The sequence below is a fragment of the Poecilia reticulata genome, linkage group LG14 (assembly GCF_000633615.1).
Source record: "Poecilia reticulata strain Guanapo linkage group LG14, Guppy_female_1.0+MT, whole genome shotgun sequence".
NCBI classification, from domain to species: Eukaryota; Metazoa; Chordata; class Actinopteri; order Cyprinodontiformes; family Poeciliidae; genus Poecilia; species Poecilia reticulata.
Genome location: NC_024344.1, coordinates 14,543,862 through 14,564,448, shown reverse-complemented (window position 1 = coordinate 14,564,448; position 20,587 = coordinate 14,543,862). Strand labels below are relative to the sequence as shown.

General features: G+C 41.2%; 2 protein-coding genes across 2 annotated transcripts; both read right to left on the bottom strand.

Moving 5' to 3' along the window:
* Nucleotides 1-114: 114 nt before the first annotated feature.
* On the bottom strand, nt 115-7,981 carry LOC103475948 (uncharacterized). The gene is made up of 6 exons (XM_008427943.2): nt 7,617-7,981; nt 7,410-7,534; nt 2,173-3,643; nt 1,776-1,912; nt 1,271-1,451; nt 115-863 (listed from the first exon to the last, which is right to left on the bottom strand). The coding sequence occupies exons 1-6, from the start codon at nt 7,786-7,788 to the stop codon at nt 574-576; spliced, it is 2,376 nt and encodes a 791-aa protein (XP_008426165.1). The 5' UTR covers nt 7,789-7,981; the 3' UTR covers nt 115-573.
* A 2,512-nt stretch (nt 7,982-10,493) lies between these two features.
* LOC103476164 (poly [ADP-ribose] polymerase 14-like) lies at nt 10,494-19,349 on the bottom strand. The gene is made up of 11 exons (XM_017308517.1): nt 17,928-19,349; nt 17,552-17,788; nt 16,996-17,220; nt 16,866-16,920; nt 16,692-16,777; nt 16,535-16,595; nt 14,682-14,744; nt 14,414-14,590; nt 14,149-14,328; nt 13,434-14,045; nt 10,494-10,783 (listed from the first exon to the last, which is right to left on the bottom strand). Exons 1-11 carry the CDS (start codon nt 19,347-19,349, stop codon nt 10,494-10,496), a joined length of 3,408 nt encoding a protein of 1,135 aa, XP_017164006.1.
* Between the last annotated feature and the right edge of the window lie 1,238 nt (nt 19,350-20,587).

The window sequence follows — 20,587 nt, the reverse complement described above, 5'->3', positions numbered from 1 at the left end:
TGTGACACACCCAGTCCAGTCACAGTTCGGGAAATGGAAAACTTGAAGGTATTTCCTGGTGTCACTGTTGAACACTGGCAAATTACAAAATAAATAAAAGACAATAATACCCACTGATCTTGATAATATTTATTAATGTACAAACACAGCATATAACATCTCATGTGGCTATGACATAACGTGCAATTTTGTAATATCCCTACATTGACTGAGTAGAAGAAATATATTTGCACACAAGTAATACTCAAGCTGCGTCCCACATACCATATATGTAATCATAATAAAACTTGTAACTGTTTTATTATTTGTTGAAATGTGTGTGAACTGGTTCCACCTCTAATTTTATGAGCCAAACGAGTTAAAAGGAAATCACCATAGGACCTTCAGAAAATCTGATAAAATAATAATAAAGACAGCTTTCAAATGTTACAACAAAGTCTAGCTTAAGTATCAACACATTTGAGGTTTTAGTACAGTTCAGTGAAATCTGTATTTCTTCTAATTTTAACCTAATGTTACCCAAAAACCATTATTTCACTCTAACTTTGAAAGGACCGCGAGACAATTTCAGGGTCATTGCTTGAAGGTGATGAGGTAGTCCGGATAAGCTTGGTCATCGTGGAACACGACAAACATGTTGGGTCTGTCCATTTTATCCACCACGCTGTCGTATAGTATATGAGGCTGCTGGTCATCGCGAGGCGGAGGAACCTTCATGCCGCTTTGGCCCAGAGTGTAGACGCCCGTCAGGACTCTAACCACAAACATCATCTGAGAGCCGTCAGCAGCAGGTCTGGAATAGGCGGAGTTTGTGGAGTAGCTGGCATCTACAGCAAAGTGGGTTCCCTCTCCATATTTTGTTGCTATGAGACCGAGAAAATAAAGATTTTAGCAAACTATAACAAAGACATACTTGCTGAACAGGTTTTCCTTTTTATTTACTAATTTCTTGGCTACTTTTAAGGTACACATCACTATTGCAATTTATAAAAGCTGTAAGATATAATGCATGGTTTAGACCAGGGGTGGGCAGCTCCAGGTCTTGAGGGCCGGTCTCCTGCAACTTTTAGACGTGTCTCAACTTCAACACACCTGAGTCAAATAATGAGGTTGTTAGCAGGACTCTGTAGAACCTGACTGCACTTAGAAGGCAATTCAGCTATTGGATTCAAGTGTGTTGGACCAGGGAGACATCTAAGAGTTGCAGGACACCAGCCCTCGAGGACCAGGATTGCCCATCCCTGGTTTAGACTATATAAGATAGTTTTACCATTTTGCCCACAGAAGCGCCTGTTGAAGCCAGTTTTCATGATGGAGTCACAATTGTCCTCCGTTGTCCCATGGTATAGAAACTTTTCATTTGCTCCTCCCTCCTGTTTGTTCTTTTCAAATATTTGTGTCTTCTGTGCCTCATAAACACGTCGTCGATGAATGCTCTGCACTCGCTCAATCTAACAAGAAACAGAGAAAAACTGCTAAAGCACCATTTCTTCAACTGTTGGCCGCACTTGTAATCATTGAGGTATGCTTTTAGGTAAATTTAAGTAGTAGGGAATCATGTCCAGGGTTGTACTCCACATGTTCAGCCTTACTCGTGTCATCAATGAGTAGGACCGAACATGTAGTGACTGATTAGGTGAAATTTTTTTTTAGGTATTTGGGTCAAAGTTAATACAAAAACCAGGAGAAAAACATATTAAGGAAACTTCTGAGGTAAGCAGCAGCAAAGTTAATTTTTAAAAACTGTAAATTGATTCCTAAAGGAAACCACCGACCTTGATTATAGTTTGGTTGGCAGTTCGTTTGAATCCCTGCTTCACTCTCCTGTATTCTGGTGTACAAGGTTGCAACGTTACCCTCTTCATCACCTCGCCGTACGCCATGCTGTCCCATTCCAAAGGAAAAACGAAGTCTGGAAAATATATTAGATCAGAAAATTAGAGAATTTTTTTTTTCTATTTAGTGAACCTGTGTTATAAAATAAGAATATCCAGTACGATTGTTTCTAAGTTTACAAATTACATTTATCCACAGGTTTGACATTGAATGAAAAACGAGGAAGGTAATTTTACCAAATTAATTAACTGACACACAACCCAGCAATAACAGGCATTTTGCAAAATGCTGGGTAAAAGTAGCTTCTGACATACTTCATAAATCTGCTTTTCTCACCTTCCAGGTTCTCAAGTCGTTTGAGATTTGTTTTGTGTCCTGCAGATACTGCTAGGTTTCGAAGATCCACTTGCCACAAGACTCCGTGTGCATCCACAATTCCTCCTGCAACATCCCTCATTTCCAGGTTGTAATTGGCCTTTTTGGGGACTCTTTCCCAGTTTCCAATTTTCCCCAGGATGCACCACATCACACGTGCAAACAATTCGTCCTCCTCCCTCCCTCTCGTGAGGGTGTCATGAGGGTTTGAATTAACCTTCACAATTGTCCTGTTGATCCCGTCTTTCATACCGCTTACTATCAAGTTTCCCAAAAGGTCCTTTTTCAGGTACACACCCTCGGTCTGCTTCATGCCAATAATTTCTAACATTTTATCAAAGCAGTCAACAAGTTCAGGACACTGCAGATTGATGACCTCTTCAACTGAAACCTGATTTGCCTGGTAGTGATAAAGAAGCTCTCTAAGCTTGTTCACATGTTCACTGTAGCCCACCAGCTTCATTTTGGTTGTACCACTGGATCCAGGAAGGAAGCTAACACTCTCTCTTAGCTCGCCACAGTTTTCCTCGCTCTTGGCTTTGTCGAGGATTTCCTTGAGTCTGTCTAGATCTGGAGCCACAGCTGCAGCACCTTGAAGAGTCACACTGGACTCATTCAGATCTCTCAGCACCGTCGCCTCTGCTTCCCTCAGAGCATCCAAAGACAAACTGGACAGAACCAGTTCCGACCCCACCTCCAGAGACACTGGGCTTTTGAGACTTTGCTCAAACCGTGTTTGGTACTTGGAGATGACGCTGCTGGTGGCCATGAAGTCTAATAAATCACTGGAAAGATTAACCCTCTTTTCTTGTATTTTCTTAATCAGTTCATTAAGTTTGGCTGCACCAAGCTGCACCTTATCTTCAGGACCTTCTAAGATAATGATGTTAKAGGCCCTGCWGATTTTAACCTCTGGACAACTTGCACTCATCTCTCGGTTGAACTCCTCCTCAATCAGCTTGAACTGCTTCTCCACAACCGGCTGNTCTTTGCGAATTGKTATGCTTTTCTCCAGAACCGCAATCTTGTCCTTCACTACATCTGTCTCCCCTACAACCACAGCATAGCCACTCTCTGAGTACACTCTCACATCATCAGACACAAAGAAGGGATCCTGTAGAACCTTCTTGACTTTTTTGGGCTCAAGGACATGATGGCAGGTGTAGGCCTCAATGAAATTGATGAAGGTCCGGTCCACTTGTAGCTCCAAGTTTTCTGCTGCGCCACCAAAAGCTCCTCCGGGCCCCTTTTCTATGTTCCCTCTCACCACTGCCTGTTCTTCCTCAAAATCTAGCTGTATTGAACAGCCGATTGCAGACAACTGCTTCTGCAGTGTTTTGTAAGCTTTAGAGTTGTCTCTCATGTAGAATAAGAGAAAGATGTCTGTCTTGAAAGTCTTCTCAAGACCTTTTGTGCCGACTTTAGTCGTCGTCTGAAAGACCAAAACAGCAAAATTAATGAATTTGTTATGTAACAAAAAAGTAGACACAGACAAAATTCATTAGAAAACACAGTGACCCAGGAAACCTTTCCACATTTTATTTCCAAAAAACTGTTATGCATTTATTGGGATTTTATGTGATAGAATAACACAAAGTAGTATAAGGAAAATGATCATTTCCCCTCTCGTCCCCCCCATTCATTACTTTTGGGTGTGCTATGCCGACACTTACACAAATAGGTGGAGGGAATTCCAATGAGTAAGTGTGACTTCATGAGTGTTTGTAGTGGTTTCTTTGTTTTGAAGCCTCCCATCCAGAACCTGGCTGTGCCAACAACCAGCTATCGCCGGCTGCTGGAAACAAGTCGATCGGCAGAGCAGCCTGACTAAGAGTACTCAAAGCGGGGGGCCGTAGCGTGCATCTGATCCAGGAGATGTGGAGCCAGTTCCAGTGGATCATACAGAGCTGGAAAATGTGTAGTTGTCCAGGTGACCACGTCTGGTAACCAGGGTACAGGACCAAACGTTGGGAATCGCTGGAGTACAAGGCCCAGAGGAACCTCGACTGGGCAGTCACTGGAAAATTGAGTGACGGAGGATTCGGGAGCTGAGCAGTTGCAGGAGGCTGACTAAAAGAATTGACTTGATGTGTTCCACTACAGTGGAACACATCTGAAATTGTAATTATAAGAAATTACAATTTCTTACTACATCTGGCATCCCCCGTGATTATGACATTTTTTTTATTCCTAGGTGGCGTTGCTGTTTTCAGTTTCCGTCCATCTAAAATTGATGGCACCACTTGGTGGCCACATGTTTCACACCAATTAGAAATTTGTTTTGCAAGAAGCTGAAGAATCATAATTTTTATTACACTTAACAAATACAACTTTAGGTCAATCACAAAAAAATCCCACAAATATTGTTCAGGTTTGTAATGTGACAAAATGAGATGTACGAATACATTTTGCAAGGTACTTTGTTTTGTCATTATCTCTAACAAAAACAAAGATTGTACAAGTTACTACTCAACACCATAGTCATTTACTTTACAGTTGTGTGACTAAAATCCATAAGAAAAACTGGTCTGATCAGTTGAAAATAAAACTTAAAGGAAAATCCAGACAAACACGGATAACACTTTATTTGAAGGGGTGTGTATAAGACTGTTGACGAAAGCATGAAGTCTTTATGAATATTTATTAGCATCCTCCTCACCTGTAGCATGTCTTCATTAGCGTCCTTTGGCCCTCCACCCACGCCCACCCCCTTGTGTCCTTAGGCTAAAACGAGTCTTCATGTGGCTATTGCCAAAGCAAAGAACACAAGCACTGACTGTTATAGCATTTGACAGTGTAATACGCAATTACATCTTTATAACTGCTGCTGCTTGTTCCACTTTACTTGAGATTAGTAAGGACTCTTATGGTAGCTTTTGTCAGTGTAATAACATTTAATGATGTATTTATAATTGGTCCTACTTGTTCCACTTTATTTGAGGTTAGGGGGAATATTAATGATTGTGTTGTTAAACGTCTGACAGGTTAACAATGACATCTTAGACCAATCCATAAGGGAAAATATTAATGATAATGATCTTGTGACTGTCACAGTTAAGAGAAGCAATGAATGACAGGGTAATGTAATAATACACAAAAATACATACATTTTACATGAATATGTTTTACATAGTGATAATTAATAACTTATGACATATTTATAACAGATGATTCTTGGTTAATGTCAAGTTGTCATAGCAAAGACATTTCAAGGAATTTATTTTTTATTTTATTTTTATTTTATATTTATTTTTAAAATGTTATTTTTGTAATAAAAGTGTCATTGCAGCACCAACACTGTTTATAGTGGGGATGGTGCGCTGCTGACCTCAACTCGGGACGTTGTGGGCCGGTGGGCGGAATACTTCGAAGACCTCCTCAATCCCACCAACATGCCTTCTGGTGAGGAAGCTGAGCATGGGGACTCTGGGBTGGGCTCTCCAATCTCTGGGGACGAGGTCGCCGAGGTGGTCAAAAAGCTCCTCGGTGGCAGGGCCCCGGGGGTGGATGAGATCCGCCCRGAGTTCCTTAAGGCTCTGGATGTTGCGGGGTTGTGTTGGCTAACGCGACTCTGCAATATCGCATGGACATCGGGGGCAGTTCCCCTGGACTGGCAGACTGGGGTGGTGGTCCCCCTGTTTAAAAAGGGGGACAGGAGGGTGTGCTTTAATTACAGGGGGATCACACTCTTAAGCCTCCCTGGTAAGGTCTATTCAGGGGTCCTGGAGAGGAGGGTCCGTCGGATAGTCGAACCTCGGATTCAGGAAGAGCAGTGTGGTTTTCGTCCTGGTCGTGGAACACTGGACCAGCTCTACACCCTCAGCGGGGTCCTGGAGGGTGCATGGGAGTTCGCCCAACYAGTCTACATGTGTTTTGTGGACTTGGAGAAGGCGTTAGACCGTGTCCCTCGGGGGGCCCTGTGGGGGGTACTCCGGGAGTATGGGGTACTGGGCCCTTTGATACGGGCTGTCAGGTCCCTGTATGACCGGTGTCAGAGTCTGGTCCGCATTGCCGGCAGTAAGTCGGGCTCGTTTCCGGTGAGAGTTGGACTCCGCCAAGGCTGCCCTTTGTCACCGATTCTGTTCATTACTTTTATGGACAGAATTTCTAGGCGCAGCCGAGGTGTTGAGGGGATCCATTTTGGTGGCCTTAGGATCGCATCTCTGCTTTTTGCGGATGATGTGGTCCTGTTGGCTTCATCGGAACGTGATCTGCAGCTCTCACTGGAGCGGTTCGCAGCCGAGTGTGAAGCGGCCGGGATGAGGCTCAGTGCCTCCAAATCCGAGGCCATGGTCTTGAGCCGGAAAAGGGTAGAGTGCCTTCTCCGGGTCAGGGGGGTCGTCCTGCCTCAAGTGGAGGAGTTTAAGTATCTGGGGATCTTGTTCACAAATGAGGGAAGAAGGGAACGGGAGATCGACAGGCGGATTGGGGCAGCGTCTACTGTGAAGCGGGCGCTGTACCGGTCCGTCGTGGTGAAGAGAGAGCTGAGCCAAAAAGCGAAGCTCTCGATTTACCGGTCAATCTACGTTCCCACCCTCATCTATGGTCATGAGCTTTGGGTCATGACCGAAAGAACGAGATCACGGGTACAAGCGGCCGAAATGGGTTTCCTCCGCAGGGTGGCTGGGCTCTCCCTTAGAGATAGGGTGAGAAGCTCGGTCATCCGGGAGGGACTCAGAGTAGAGCCGCTGCTCCTCCACGTCGAGAGGAGCCAGTTGAGGTGGCTCGGGCATCTGGTAAGGATGCCTCCTGGACGCCTCCCTGGTGAGGTGTTCCGGGCATGTCCCACCGGGAGGAGGCCTCGGGGAAGACCCAGGACACGCTGGAGGGATTACGTCTCTCGGCTGGCCTGGGAACGCCTTGGGATTCCCCCGGAGGAGCTGGAAGAAGTGGCTGGGGAGAGGGAAGTCTGGGCCTCCCTTCTGAAGCTGCTGCCCCCGCGACCCGATCCCGGATAAGCGGAAGAAAATGGATGGATGGATGGATGGATTATTTACCAAATGATATTTAATGACAACAGTAAAATATTCATTAAGACTTCTTTATGTTTATGACAGTGTCATGTCAGTATGCACACCCCTTCAAAGAAAGTGTGCACTACCAGGTTAAAACTGGTATGTTTAGTCAACAACACCATGCCCCGTTCAGGTTTCACCCTGATCATGTATTTTATTTCATTGCAATAAACTAGAGCTCACTTGTGACTGGTTTGTCGATGGCTGATCCTGGGTCTGTGGTGAACTGCTGGGAATCACGGTCAGCTGTAGATCTTCCCCAGGAAGACTAATCGTATGAGTTTTCCTCTTTAAAACCCTTTCTTGGTCTAGAAGATGAAAGAGAATATAAATACTCTATGTTTTAAATTTGCATGCTTGCTCTTATTTAAGCCAAATATCAGTGCGTACCTTCTTGTTCCTTGAAGCAGACTTTATAGACGTTGTCTCCCACCTTTTCAATCTCTTCACAGTCGCCTCCCCCGGAGTCTCTTCTTTTCAGAAAGTGTCTCCTGACCTTTTCCTTCTCTCTGTCTGTTAAATATCTGGCCTCAAAATACAGCGGATATGGAAATTCAGCCATTTTTGATTTCTAAACTAAAAGAGGACTTTCTATGCGTTTCCTTATTCTGAGTAAACAGCGTTCGCTGAAGAATTAGTTTCACTTTTTCTTATTTTTCAACGCCTCTTTTGACACACCCAGTCCCTTTGTGGCAAACGGAAATCTTGAAGGTATTTTTTGGTGTCATTGTTGAACACTGGCAAAGAAAAAGGTAAATAAACAACAAAAAACCCACAGATTTATTAAAATACAAACAGTGTCCAACATTTTCATGTGGCTGTGAAATAACTTATGATTGCATAATTCATCGTGTAGAAGTATATTCACATACACAACTAACACTCAAGCTGCCTCACACATACCAGATATGTAATTATAACGTGTGGTGGCAAGCAGAGACCTTTGTTTCAAGCAAAGAGTGTTTCTCTTGGGTAAAGTCTGCTGCTGCCAGGATTCCGAGAGCAAACTTGAAATGGGAAGAGTCAAGAATTGAAAGCACTTGGGATAAAGCGGTGTCATATTACAGTAAAGTCCTATCCTGGAAGGAAAACCACTTCTTTGATTTTTATCTTATCATATTTGAAACAAGCAGGTTGTGTGAACTATCAAACAAGACCCTGAAAGAATAGACAAAAAATATTTCTGGCATTTTCTTTTGTCGATGAATGATTGCATGACCTGACAAGTTTAGCAGATGGGTTAGCCCATTACTTCTGTTATGTTAATGTCTTTAGATCAAAGGAAAAGTGTAGCTGTTGTGGATCAATTGCAGAGAAGGTCAAATTGAGTTTTGCCCAATGTTGTACCTTCGTAATTATAGTCGAAAAATGATTGATGCTTTTGTCATGTCTGAATTATTGCAATGCAGTTTAAACATCTGAGCAAAAACTTCCTACATGTTGAGGTTTTTACAGTCTGCTGCTGCCAGGACTCTGACAATGCAAACCACGTTCTCACATGTTTCCCACCCCAAATTCAACCGAGCTGGCTAAGGGTTTATTTTTAGGCACATTCTAAGTTTCTTCTAAGTTTCAAAATATAAAAAAAAATAAATGTCTCCTCTAAACCATCTCATCTTCCATAATTACCGCAGTCACAACAAATCACAGCATGTTAATCGCCAGGATTCAGCTGCTGATTCAGCTGCTGATTCAGCTTAATCGTTCCAGTTTTGCAACTCATACACCCCTTGAGTCTAGACAACAGCGCTAGCTCTTCACCGTCTCTGAAAAAGATCCCTGTGGCATCCCGGGTGTAATTCTCCTCTATTATTGTTTTAACAGAAAGTCATAATGTTGCTAGGTAGACTGAATACCTTCCTCACATTGTCATATATTTGCTCATTTTTCTTCCAACCCAATTTTTCTTCCAAAGCTAACTGCCTAAAAGAAGGTTTTTAATCTCAGTTAAAAATGCTGCTGCAGCTCTCAGCAGGATAAGTAAATCTTCAGCTGTCAAAAGACTGCATATAACATGAGTTTCTCTTTCTAAAATGACAAGAAACTGCTACCTTTTTCATGATTTTCTAATATTTTTTATAGCAAACAATTCTACAATTTCACAATCAGAATTTGAAATGAAAATGGTCTGTTTTTGTCTCGTAAAATACAGTCTAATGTAGTTGCAGATAGCTCTCACATAAACAGAGCAACACAACAGCCTAAAAAGTAAAAAAAAAACACATGTTCTGTTATGAGAACTTTTATTCAGAGAAAAAATTATTTTTTGGGCTAAATTAAGAAATCAAGACTGTCAACTGAAATACGCAGGAGAAAAAGATCAAGTTGATCCATGGCACAACAACTTTTTATGGGATTTAAAAGTTCACATACAACATCTTCACAACGACATCCCAGAAAAAAAAATTCTGTTTTTATAAATATTTTACTGTAGAGCCTTAAAGTGCATCAGAAAAACTTGATTTGTTGAGAAAGTCCTCTGCTCTGTCACTCAACAGAACAAGTTAAAGCAAAAATTAACCATGTGGTTACAAATCGGTGGTGCTTTTTAGATTCATTCATGTAAACAGAATTATTGTATATCTTAATTGCTTTTACTTTGTGTTTGTTTATTTATATTTACAACTGCAAACCTTTAAATCACTCTTACTTATTTCATGTTGCTTCTGTTGAGTCTGAGTTTGTTGTCGTTTTTTTCAGTTTTGAAACATTTAGTTTGTTTAATAGCTGTTTTTTTTCTCAGGCATTAAAATGATTGAAAATAGATTTGCAGTATCTGAAAGTCATGTGTTAAAGAAATGCTGTAATATGTAGCAAAGACCAGACACAGGACCTTTTATTGATCATCGATTGTATGGTAGGATTTTACCGATCTTGGAAATGACCTTGTTGGTGTCATTCAAGATTTATTAAAAATGCTTTTGAGATTGTTATATTTGTAATTTTTTACAAATTCAGCCAAAAAAAAGTTTCAACAAATCGTGTCTGGCAGGGAGATGTTGATAAGTTTCAAAAGGTATTATTAACAGTTTTATTTGTTGATATGTGCGTAAACTGGTTTGGTCTCTAATTTTAAGAGTCAAAGAAATCAAGGAAAATCATTACAAGACTTTCAGAAAGTTTGATAAAATAATAATCAAGACAGACTTAAAAGATTTAATTAAACTCTTGTTAAAGTATTCAAGGTTTTCGTAAAATCCAATAAAAGTCTGCATTTCTTATGTTTTTAACCTTCATTGTTACCCAGAAAATTATGACCTTCAGAGGTCATTGCTTGAAGGTGATGAGGTAGTCCGGATAAGCTTGGTCATCGTGAAAAACAACGAACATGTTGGGTCTGTAAATGTTATCCACCACGCTGTCATAACGTATATGAGGCTCCTTTTCGTCGAGAGGCGGAGGAACCTTCATGCCGCTTTGGCCCACAGTGTAGACGCCCGTCAGGACTCTAACCACAAACATCAGCTGAGAGCCGTCAGCAGCAGGTCTGGAGTAGGTGGGATGGGTGGAGTAGCTGGCATCTACAGCAAAGTAGGTTCCCTCTCCGTATATTGTTGCTATGAGACGGACACAAAAAAATAAATAAATAAATAAAAGCTATAGCAAAAAGATACTGGCTGAACATGTTTTCCCTGTAATTTACTAAATGTTTTGCTACTTTTAAGATAGACATCACCATTTTAATTTATAAAAGCTGTAAGATATAATGCATGGTTTAGACTATATAAGATAGTTTTACCGTTTTGCCCACAGAAGCGCCTGTTGAAGCCAGTTTTCATGATGGAGTCACAGTTGTCCTCCGTTGTCCCATGGTATAGAAACTTTTCATTTGCTCCTCCCTCCTGTTTGTTCTTTTCAAATATTTTTTTCTTCTGCGCCTCATAAGCACGTCGTAGATGAATGCTCTGCACTCGCTCAATCTAACAGGAGAAACAGAGAAAAACTGCTAAAGCACCATTTCTTCAACTGTTGGCCGCAGGTGGCACCTCTAAACAATATTTCAAAAACAAGTTAAAACAAAGTGATAGATATCTTGACAAAAAAGCTAATGGAAGTTAATAAGTCAAACATATTAAAATGTTTGAAATTTCTGACCTTTGTTTTCGAAAAGATGAATATCAACAGGTCATAAACTGATAAGGACTGAAATCTTAATTTTTTTAAGAATGCAAACTCTATTTCCAAAGTTTCTTCTTAGCAACACAAAATAAAACGCTAATCTTTTCTTAAATGTTACTCATTACTAGAGGTGTGCCGATCGATTGGCCACCGATCATAATCGGCCGATTTCCTTGAAAAAGTGTATCACGGCGTCTTGTTGCCGATCACCTGTATCTCACTCACAGCCTGCGCGTGCAGCAGGTCTCCTCTTTCCTTCACACTGCGCAAGCGCGCAGCAACTAACCCTAAGCGATGTGGTAAGGAACTATAACTCTCTTGAGTGAATGGAGAAATTTGAGTGTTGCGGTGGATTCACTCCATAGAAAATTACCTCCGGGGTGAAAAACGTCAAAATGCGTCAACACAACAAATCTAATGTGACATTTAAAAAACAAGCAGCACTTGACGGAGTTTGGCTACATCGAGGCTCAATGCAGGGGAAAAGGACATCCGGAGCAGCCAGTAAAGCAGCGCACAAGTACCGACACTCACCCGGATTAGCATCAGGGTGAGAAAGCTAAACAAATAACCTGAAAAATAATTCAAGTCTTCGAGCTAGCGGTGTAAGATGCTGGTTCTGTTCTCGTTGTTGAACCGCCGCTGCGCGCTACTGGTAGTAATATTTCACAGACGGAGCGCCGCTTCTGCTCCACCTGGTAGTGACTCTCACACCGAACCTCTGCTTAAAGCTGCAGCGCGTAACTTAAAAAAAGAAAAGATTTTAGATATGTATTAAAACTTTTGCTGTCCTAACACAAGACAGATAATCTCTGAAAAAATAATCGATCTCCTCCCTCTTCTGCATAATTACTCCGCTCAGTCAGAAACAGCCAATCAGAACCAGCATTAATCAGCTAGCCATGCTATCAGGAAGGATTGTTTATTTTGATGCAGCCTGCATTTGACTTTGAATGAATGTTTCCTTTTTTTACTTTATATTATTTGATATAGGCAGATTATTTGACTCATGAGAGCCTTACTGTATATTATTGTACTGATTTCAGGTTTTTCACTTGTTCTTTTGACTGAATAGCTGCTGCATTGTGCCTGCAAGTATTTTGCATGTTTCATGCCTAAATTAGGTGAATTTATTGCCAGGTCATTTTTAAATTTTGTCAGATCACATAGTATCATTTATACCCAACGCAAAAGATTAAGAGTCAATCCAGGTGATTGGCAAAGTTCGGCCTCATTGGTGACCGGTATCGGAATCAGCAGCAAAAAACCTGATCAGAGCATCCCTACTAATCACACTTGTAATCACAGGGGCATGGTTTTAAGCAAATTTAAGGAGTGGGGAATCATGTGAAGGGTTGTATTCTAGGTCTCAGCAATGAGTAGGACTGAACACGTACAGAAAATGACTAAGTGAAACATTTTTCTAGGTATCTGGACAAATGTTAAAACCAGGAGAAAAAAATTAACAGCAGCTATCAAAACATCCTACAAATACTTGTAAAACTCTAAATCACTTCTGAGGTAAGCAGCAACAAAAGTCAATTTTTAAAAATTGTAAGTTGTAAATTCTTAATGGAAGCCACCGACCTTCATTACAGTTTGKTTAGCAGTTAGTTTGAATCCCTGCTTCACTCTCTTGTATTCTGGTGAAGAAGACTTCAGTTGTACCCTCTTCATCACCTCGCCGTGATCCATGCTGTCCCAGTGCAAAGGGAACGTGAAGTCTGGAAAATATATTAGACCAGAAAATAAATATATATTTTTTTCTACTTAGTGAACCCATTTTATAACATATGAATATCCAGTAGGATTGTTTCAAAGTTTACAACTAAGAATTATCCACAGCTTTAACACTGAATGAGAGCAATAAATAACAGCAAATCTTCTCTATTGATACCAGAATACAGTAGTTTGATATTTGAGTGTAAAGAAAGAGACTAAGGGCTTAAACAAAAATGAAGAAGGTAATAACAGCAAATTAGCTAGTTGTCACTTGTGAACACAGGAAAAACAGGCATTTTGCAAAATGTTGAGTAAAAGTAGCTTCTGACATGCTTCATAGATACTTTTAAAATCTGTTTTTCTCACCTTTCAAATTCTCAAGTCGTTTGAGGTTTGTTTTGTACCCTTTAGATGAGACCGTTAAGTTTTGTAGATCCACTTTCCACAAGACTCCATATGCATCCGTAATTCCTCCTGCAACATCCTTCCTTTCCAGGTTATAATTGGCTGTTTTGGGGAGTCTGTCCCAGTTTCCATTTTTCCCCAGGATGCACCACATCACACGTGYGWACAAATCGTCCTCCTCCYTCYCYYTSACYTCYCTCTTGAGGTTACCGTGCAGGTTTGAATTGAACTTCACAATTGCCCTGTTGACCCCGTCTTTCATGCCGTTCACCATCAGGTTTCCAGACGGGTCCTTCTTCATGTACAGACCCTCCATCCTCACCAGCTGCTGCAGATCTATCATGTCGTCTGCGTTGAGACTGTCTAGCTGCTCTTTGGGGAAGGTGTGWTCRGYRCACTGRMKCTTATAMWGRTTYTTCAKTTTTTCCATGGCATCATTAACTTCCTTTCTGGTWAGACCCAGGAACAGGAATGTCGATGGCTCACTCACAGGAACGGTATCATATATGCTGAGGTCGGCAACCAGAGATAAAGGTGCCTGCTGTTGTACCTGAGGCACCTGAAATGGTGGTGCTGGAAGACAAGTCAAAGACATTTGTGAAAAGTCCAAACATAATATTTAAACCATCATAAGAGACACACTAGCAGGAAGTAATTTGTGAAAATGTTCTGTTACATTTTCTTCCAGAAGTGGGGAACATCTGTGTTGCTTCTTCTTTAAAAGCTAAGAAGACGTTGATTTTAATCAGGACCAGCCGGATGGAGGTGAGGCTGTAAAAAGGACCAGCTGATGCGGCAGTTTGGATTCCTCTCAGGATTGCACCTGCAACGACTGCAGGGTCCAGCCCACCGGCTCCTGCAGAAACAGATTGTCCACACAGAGTTCAGCCACACASTGCAACATTTMTTATRTGTTCTCTAAAGAAACACAATATACTTACCTGCACAGATGGCAGGAATCGCTGCAGAGCTAAATCCCTGGTTTTCACAGTAGTCAATGATGCTGGGCACAAGAGTTTCAACAAGGCTTGCATCTTTCTCTCCACATACATGTAAGATGGCTTTACAGGGAAACAGTCCAGGCGATGTCACAAAAACTTCTCCTCGGCTCACATTCGCTGTACACACAAAGCACAGAAGATCACCACAAGAACAAACTATCTGAACTGTGTGTTGCTTTAAAACACTTGGCCAATTCTCCTCTCTTACCCGATTTCAGCTGAGCTTCCACCACTGATCCAGCTACGGTTAAAATGTCTTTGCAGACTCCCTCTGTAATAAATAATAATGTACATTAATATGTTTTCTTTGCTGATGTGAAAGCAGAGCCAAGACTTGTTTCACAAAAGGTAATCTTTTGATAAAGATGAGATGTTTTTGCAGATTTACATTTTTAATAAAGAATTGTCTAAATGACGACGTTCCTCCTGCAACCGTTGGTTTGCCGGTTGAAGCCCTGCTCTGTCAGCCTCTGTTGTTGTGTCCTTGGGCAAGACACTTCTTCCACCTTGCCTGCTGCTTAGAGGCCCAGTGGTGTATTCCAGCCTTGCCTCTCTCAGTGTGCCCCTGGACAGTTGTGGCTGTTGAATGTGTGTGTGAATGGGAATGACCGACTGTGGTTCGAAGTGATTTAAGGTCCTATGGACTTGATGAAGCGCCATAAAAGTACATGCCATTTAAAATACATTTTTAAGAGTAATGCTCTTTTAACCTCTCTGTAAGCTTCCTAATGTTACCTAATCAAAAAGAAAAAATTTAAATCACCTCCAGCTTTTTATTCAGTTATTCTATTATCAATAACAATAAAACAACACAAAGTCCAATAAATATTCATGCAGATAACATAATCCGATTTGTTAACCATTGTGTAACATTTTTTTAAATAAACTACTGGTATTTACTGAGATTAGAAAGTAAGCTAAAATCTTTTGATTATGTTTTAAACAGTGTTGGTTATATTTTTTTGTTTCATGTGTTGTGTTACTCATTTAGGTACATAATGATATCATCTTTTGTTCTTTTGCGGAAAATTTTGCTCTGACTATAAGCCAATTTGTCTCCCGGGGAACGTTTCATATGTGTTTAGACATCTGAGAAACTTAAATAGCTTTTTCATGCTGTATGGTAATTACGCCAACAAATTGCATTAGTTATTTTAGTTTAATCGAATGTAGTGGTATAGAAATATACATAATTCTACACAAATAGTTGTCAGGTGAGAAGTTCCGGGTCTTAAAGTGGGCGTGGGCGTTCTTCTGCGTGCTGTGATTCTTGAATTTGGGTTGTCTCACTGCGTCTGGTGTGTTAAAGGGTTTTGGTTTTTTTCGGTTTGCTGTGTTTGGATGCCGTCCCCATAGTATCCCCTACTGCCAGTAACCTCAGCGACAGCACTTTCTTTGATTTCCTTTGTTTTCCTTTGTGTTTCATTCTTAAAGAGAAATTGTTATTAAAAAAAGAACATTATAGAAATGTAATAAATGGTTTTTGTAAACTTTAAACTGTCTCAGATGTTTCAATCCATGCATAACTGAACCTGTGTGCCTTAAACAAAAGGTAATATTCTCTGGGTCAAATTCCCAGAGTGGCGTTGTTGAGCAATTTATTAAAACTAAAAATCCACAAAATCTGAGTTTCCATAGTGTCGCCACACAAAGATCATAAACTGAACATTTTATTACAGTCTGATAAGCCACAAGCTGATTTTCGAGATCTCATGATGGTCAAATTCAGTAATGGAGCTTAAAACATTACGTCTCCACACATTTAGTCCCATTTTAAGGTTCAGTTTGCCTGATACCACCTACTTCCTGAAAACCAATCAAAATGCAGAAAATCCTCTCAAACGTGTTTAATGGGTAAATACTGTGAAGCCCAATCATATAACCTGTTCTTATGTCAACTATCTGCTGCTGCTGCCATAATTTTAAGTGCATATGTATTCATTCATCCTCTTTTCTGCTCAGTAATATGCTTCAGTGTGTATCAACAAACAGCTTTACAGCTACAGTTCCTTCCTTGGACTTTGACCTTCAAATGCTCTCCTCCTGCAGTTGATCACCTACCATTGTAGAAGTTGACAAAGTCGGTGGTGTTCACCACAACGTCTGTAGTCTCGTTAGTGATGTCGCCGANCTCTCCTCCTGCAGTTGATCACCTACCATTGTAGAAGTTGACAAAGTCGGTGGTGTTCACCACAACGTCTGTAGTCTCGTTAGTGATGTCGCCGAACACCAATTGCAGTTTGACCCCGCCTCCTACAGTGATGTTGATGTCATCRAGGTCACTGGTGAGGGATCCGAAGAGCGCTGAGAGAAAGAAACCRTCTTGAAGTTTGATGCCAATAAAATGTTTATATGCTACAAAATTATGAACTGCCAATAAAGTCTGGTTTACCTCTGCCTCTCTGGTTCATGATTGAGCTGAGATGTTTGTATACTTCATGGTAGCTCTGGAAATAATTAAAATCAATAATAAATGTTTTGTAACATTTATTTAAACTCCATACTTTGCCTTTAAGAGTTACCTCCTCGGATTCTGGATAGCCCGGTTTAATGACGATGTGGATGGTGGTGAGATTCCCACATCGGTCAGACAATGCGAATTGGCGAATGCTTTCCTTCAGAACTTGAACGGCTTCACTCAAGGGGTATTTTAGGAGAAGTCCAGGCCCGATAACAGGAATGGCCACTGAACTGAAGCCCTTCTCTGCACAGAGGTCCAAACATCTTCTTAGCCCCCTAGAAAGAGCCTGAAAGACAAGAATAAAATATTTCCCTTTGTTAATAAGAATCCATCAATCCATAGGCCAGACGGCATACATGGACCTTCCTTTACTAGGGGTGTCCCTCTGCTATCAGACTTGAAACCTTCTGAAGAATGGCAAATAGTAGTTATCCTGATTAGATACCAAAAACTCCACAATCAATCAATGAGTCCAAGCTAATCCTGTCCCACAGAGCGACTCAATCTGTCTTTTTTGAGGCTAGTCACCTTATCAAGGATGCTAATTTCAGCCACTTGAAACCGTGGATTATTCTCTCCATAAATAGTTCTTGATTTTTGGGGTTCTGATTCCTCACCTGGACTCCTCTTCCTCCAACTCCGTCCCAAGCCAGGCACTCCATGCAGAATATCTTGGAGCAACCCAGAGAGGCGCTGGCACCGACCTCAAGAACATCACCAGGAATCAGGGAAGAATTTACAGCCAATAAGTTGAACTTTGATTTGACCACATCTCCGCCTTTCACAAGCAATGATTTGCCAATATTTGTTGAAGACAGCTGCCTGCCGTGTGTGGGGACGACCAAAACGTTCACCTGTGGAAACGTTTAGAAATAGCATTAATGGAAAACTGACAATCTGACGATATCGGGCCAGTAATGTCAGGATGTCGGACATTACTGCCAATGCCATCCTGTCAAATGTGAGGAAGAAAATAAAGTCAAATGGTCAAACCTGCTCTTTCTCTAAGCTGCCAATCTTGATTTCTAGGTTGATTGTGACTGGAGGCCTTGGAGTTGATGGTCTTGGTGTGATGCTGCTGAGGCTTAGCTGTTTGTTTGCCACAATTGGTGAGCTAGCAACTTGTTCCCTAATAATCACCTGACAGGAAGTTTCAACCAGCTCCTTGCTCTCTTTACCAGCTCCTTGGAAGTACTGCAGCGCCCCAGGACCATCCAGAACCAGTTTGTCCATCGTCATGCTGGTCAGAGCTGACTCAAGGGCTTGTTTGGTCTCCTGAACCCGCAAACGAGGACCAGACAAAACAACACAAGGATTTGGAAAAGGGGAGGCTTTGAGTGTCACATTGGTCTGCTTCATGCCAAGTATTCCTAAGATTTTATCAAAGCAGTCAACAAGTTCAGGATACTGCAGACTGATAACCTCTTGAATTGAAACCTGATTTGCCTGGAAAGAATAAATAAGCTCTTTAAGCTTGTTCACATGTTCAGTGTAGCCCACCAGCTTCACTCTGGATGATGAAGTGCCACTGGATCCAGGAAGGAAGCTAAAGTTCACTCTTTGCTCGCCAAGGTTTTCCTTGCTCTTGGCTTTGTCGAGGATTTCCTTGAGTCTGTCTAGATCTGGAGCCACAGCTGCAGCACCCTGAAGAGTCACACTGGACTCATTCAGATCTCTCAGCACCGTCGTCTCTGCTTCCCTMAGAGCATCCRAAGACAAACTGGACARAACCAGTTCCGACCCGACCTCCAGGGACACTGGGCTTCTGAGACTTTGCTCAAACCGTGTTTGGTACWTGKAGATGRCRMTGCTAGTYGCCATGAAGKYTAATAAAYCATTTGAAAGATTAACCCTCTTTTCTTGTATCTTYTTCATCAGTTCRTTAAGTTTGGCTGCACCARRCTGCACCTTATCTTCAGGACCTTCTAAGATRATGATGTTAKAGGCCCTGCTGATTTTAACCTCTGGACAACTTGCACTCATCTCTCGGTTGAACTCCTCCTCAATCATCTTGTACCGCTTCTCCACAACCGGCTGCTCTTTGCGAATTGKTATGCTTTTCTCCAGAACCGCAATCTTGTCCTTCACTACATCTGTCTCCCCTACAACCACAGCATAGCCACTCTCTGAGTACACTCTCACATCATCAGACACAAAGAAGGGATCCTGTAGAACCTTTTTGACTTGTTTGGGCTCAAGGACATGGTAGCAAGTGTAGGCCTCAATGATATTGATGAAGGTCCGGCCCACTTGTAGCTCCCAGTTTTCTGCTGCGCCACCAAAAGCTCCTCCGGGCCCCTTTTCTATGTTCCCCCTCACCACTGCCTCCTCTTCATCAAAATCTAGCTGTATTGAACAGCCTATAGCAGAGAACTGCTTCTGCAGTGTTTTGTAAGCTTTAGGGTTGTCTCTCATGTAGAACAAGAGAAAGATGTCTGTCCTGAAAATCTTCTCAAGACCTTTTGTGCTGAGTTTAGTAGTTGTCTGAAAGTGCAAAACAGCAAAATTAATGAATTTGTTACGTAAATGAAAATTGAACACAAAATTCAGTGCAAAAAAAATAGCAACTTGGGAAACCTTCCCACATTTTACTTCATTTTTTTTTGTATATGTAACAGAGTTACAAATGTGTTTTTATTATTATTATTATTATTATTATTATTATTATTATTATTATTATTATTATTATTATTATTATTATTATTATTATTTCTAATTCATTTCATTTTGAAAATTTGTGAATTTTATCTTATTTAGTGATTTTATTTGTTTTTGCCTGCGGGGGTCGCCTTTCTGCACCCTGCCTCGTTTGTGTCTCCTGGGCTTCCGTAGGTCGGTCCAGCCCTTTCTCTTACAGCGTTGTTCCGCGCTGCAGCGCAATGGAAAGTTCAGAGTAAAGTTCGCTGCTGCGATATATGTTTGTTTTCTGTACGGATGTTGTTGTTTATGTTTATGTTTTTATCATATATTGTTTATTGTTGTTTGTTAGTGTGTTATTTTGCAGTTTTGGCCATCATTGCTGGTTTTTATAACCAGTTTTTATCATAACTTTGTTTTTGTTTGAACAACCGGTGCTAATCCAGCACAGTTCGGTTGAACATTGTTTTTATTTTGATATTTAGGCAGGAGTGCAGGGAGAGTGAGTTGAAGAGGAGGTTGATTTGTTCTTACTCCTCCCCCCCAGGTATATGTTTTTATTTTAAGTTATACTTTTTATCTCTGTTTATTTAACTCCGTCCCACTGTATTGTGTTGTTGTGACCACCAGGTGGCGTTTTTCTCCTCTTGGTTTTTAGTTTATGATTTTTGTGAGGAAATTTCTTTTTGGTTGTTGACTTTTGTTGAATCTGAGAAAAAAAATGTTAGACAGACAGCGTTGTTCTGCGCTGCTGTGGGCTGGAGTGCAGGGTGACTGAGTTGAAGAGGAGGTTGATTTGTTCTTACTCCTCTCCTCTAGAATAAAAGATTTCATTGAAACCTGGTCGAATGACTTCTAGAAACTCATTGATACCACCCATTACATATATATTGGAATTCTATGTGAAAGACCAAAAACAAAATGGTGAATATTAGAGATGTGCCGATCAGGTTTTTCCTGCCGATACCGATCACCCATGAGGGCTGATCGCCAATACCGATCACATAACTTTTTTT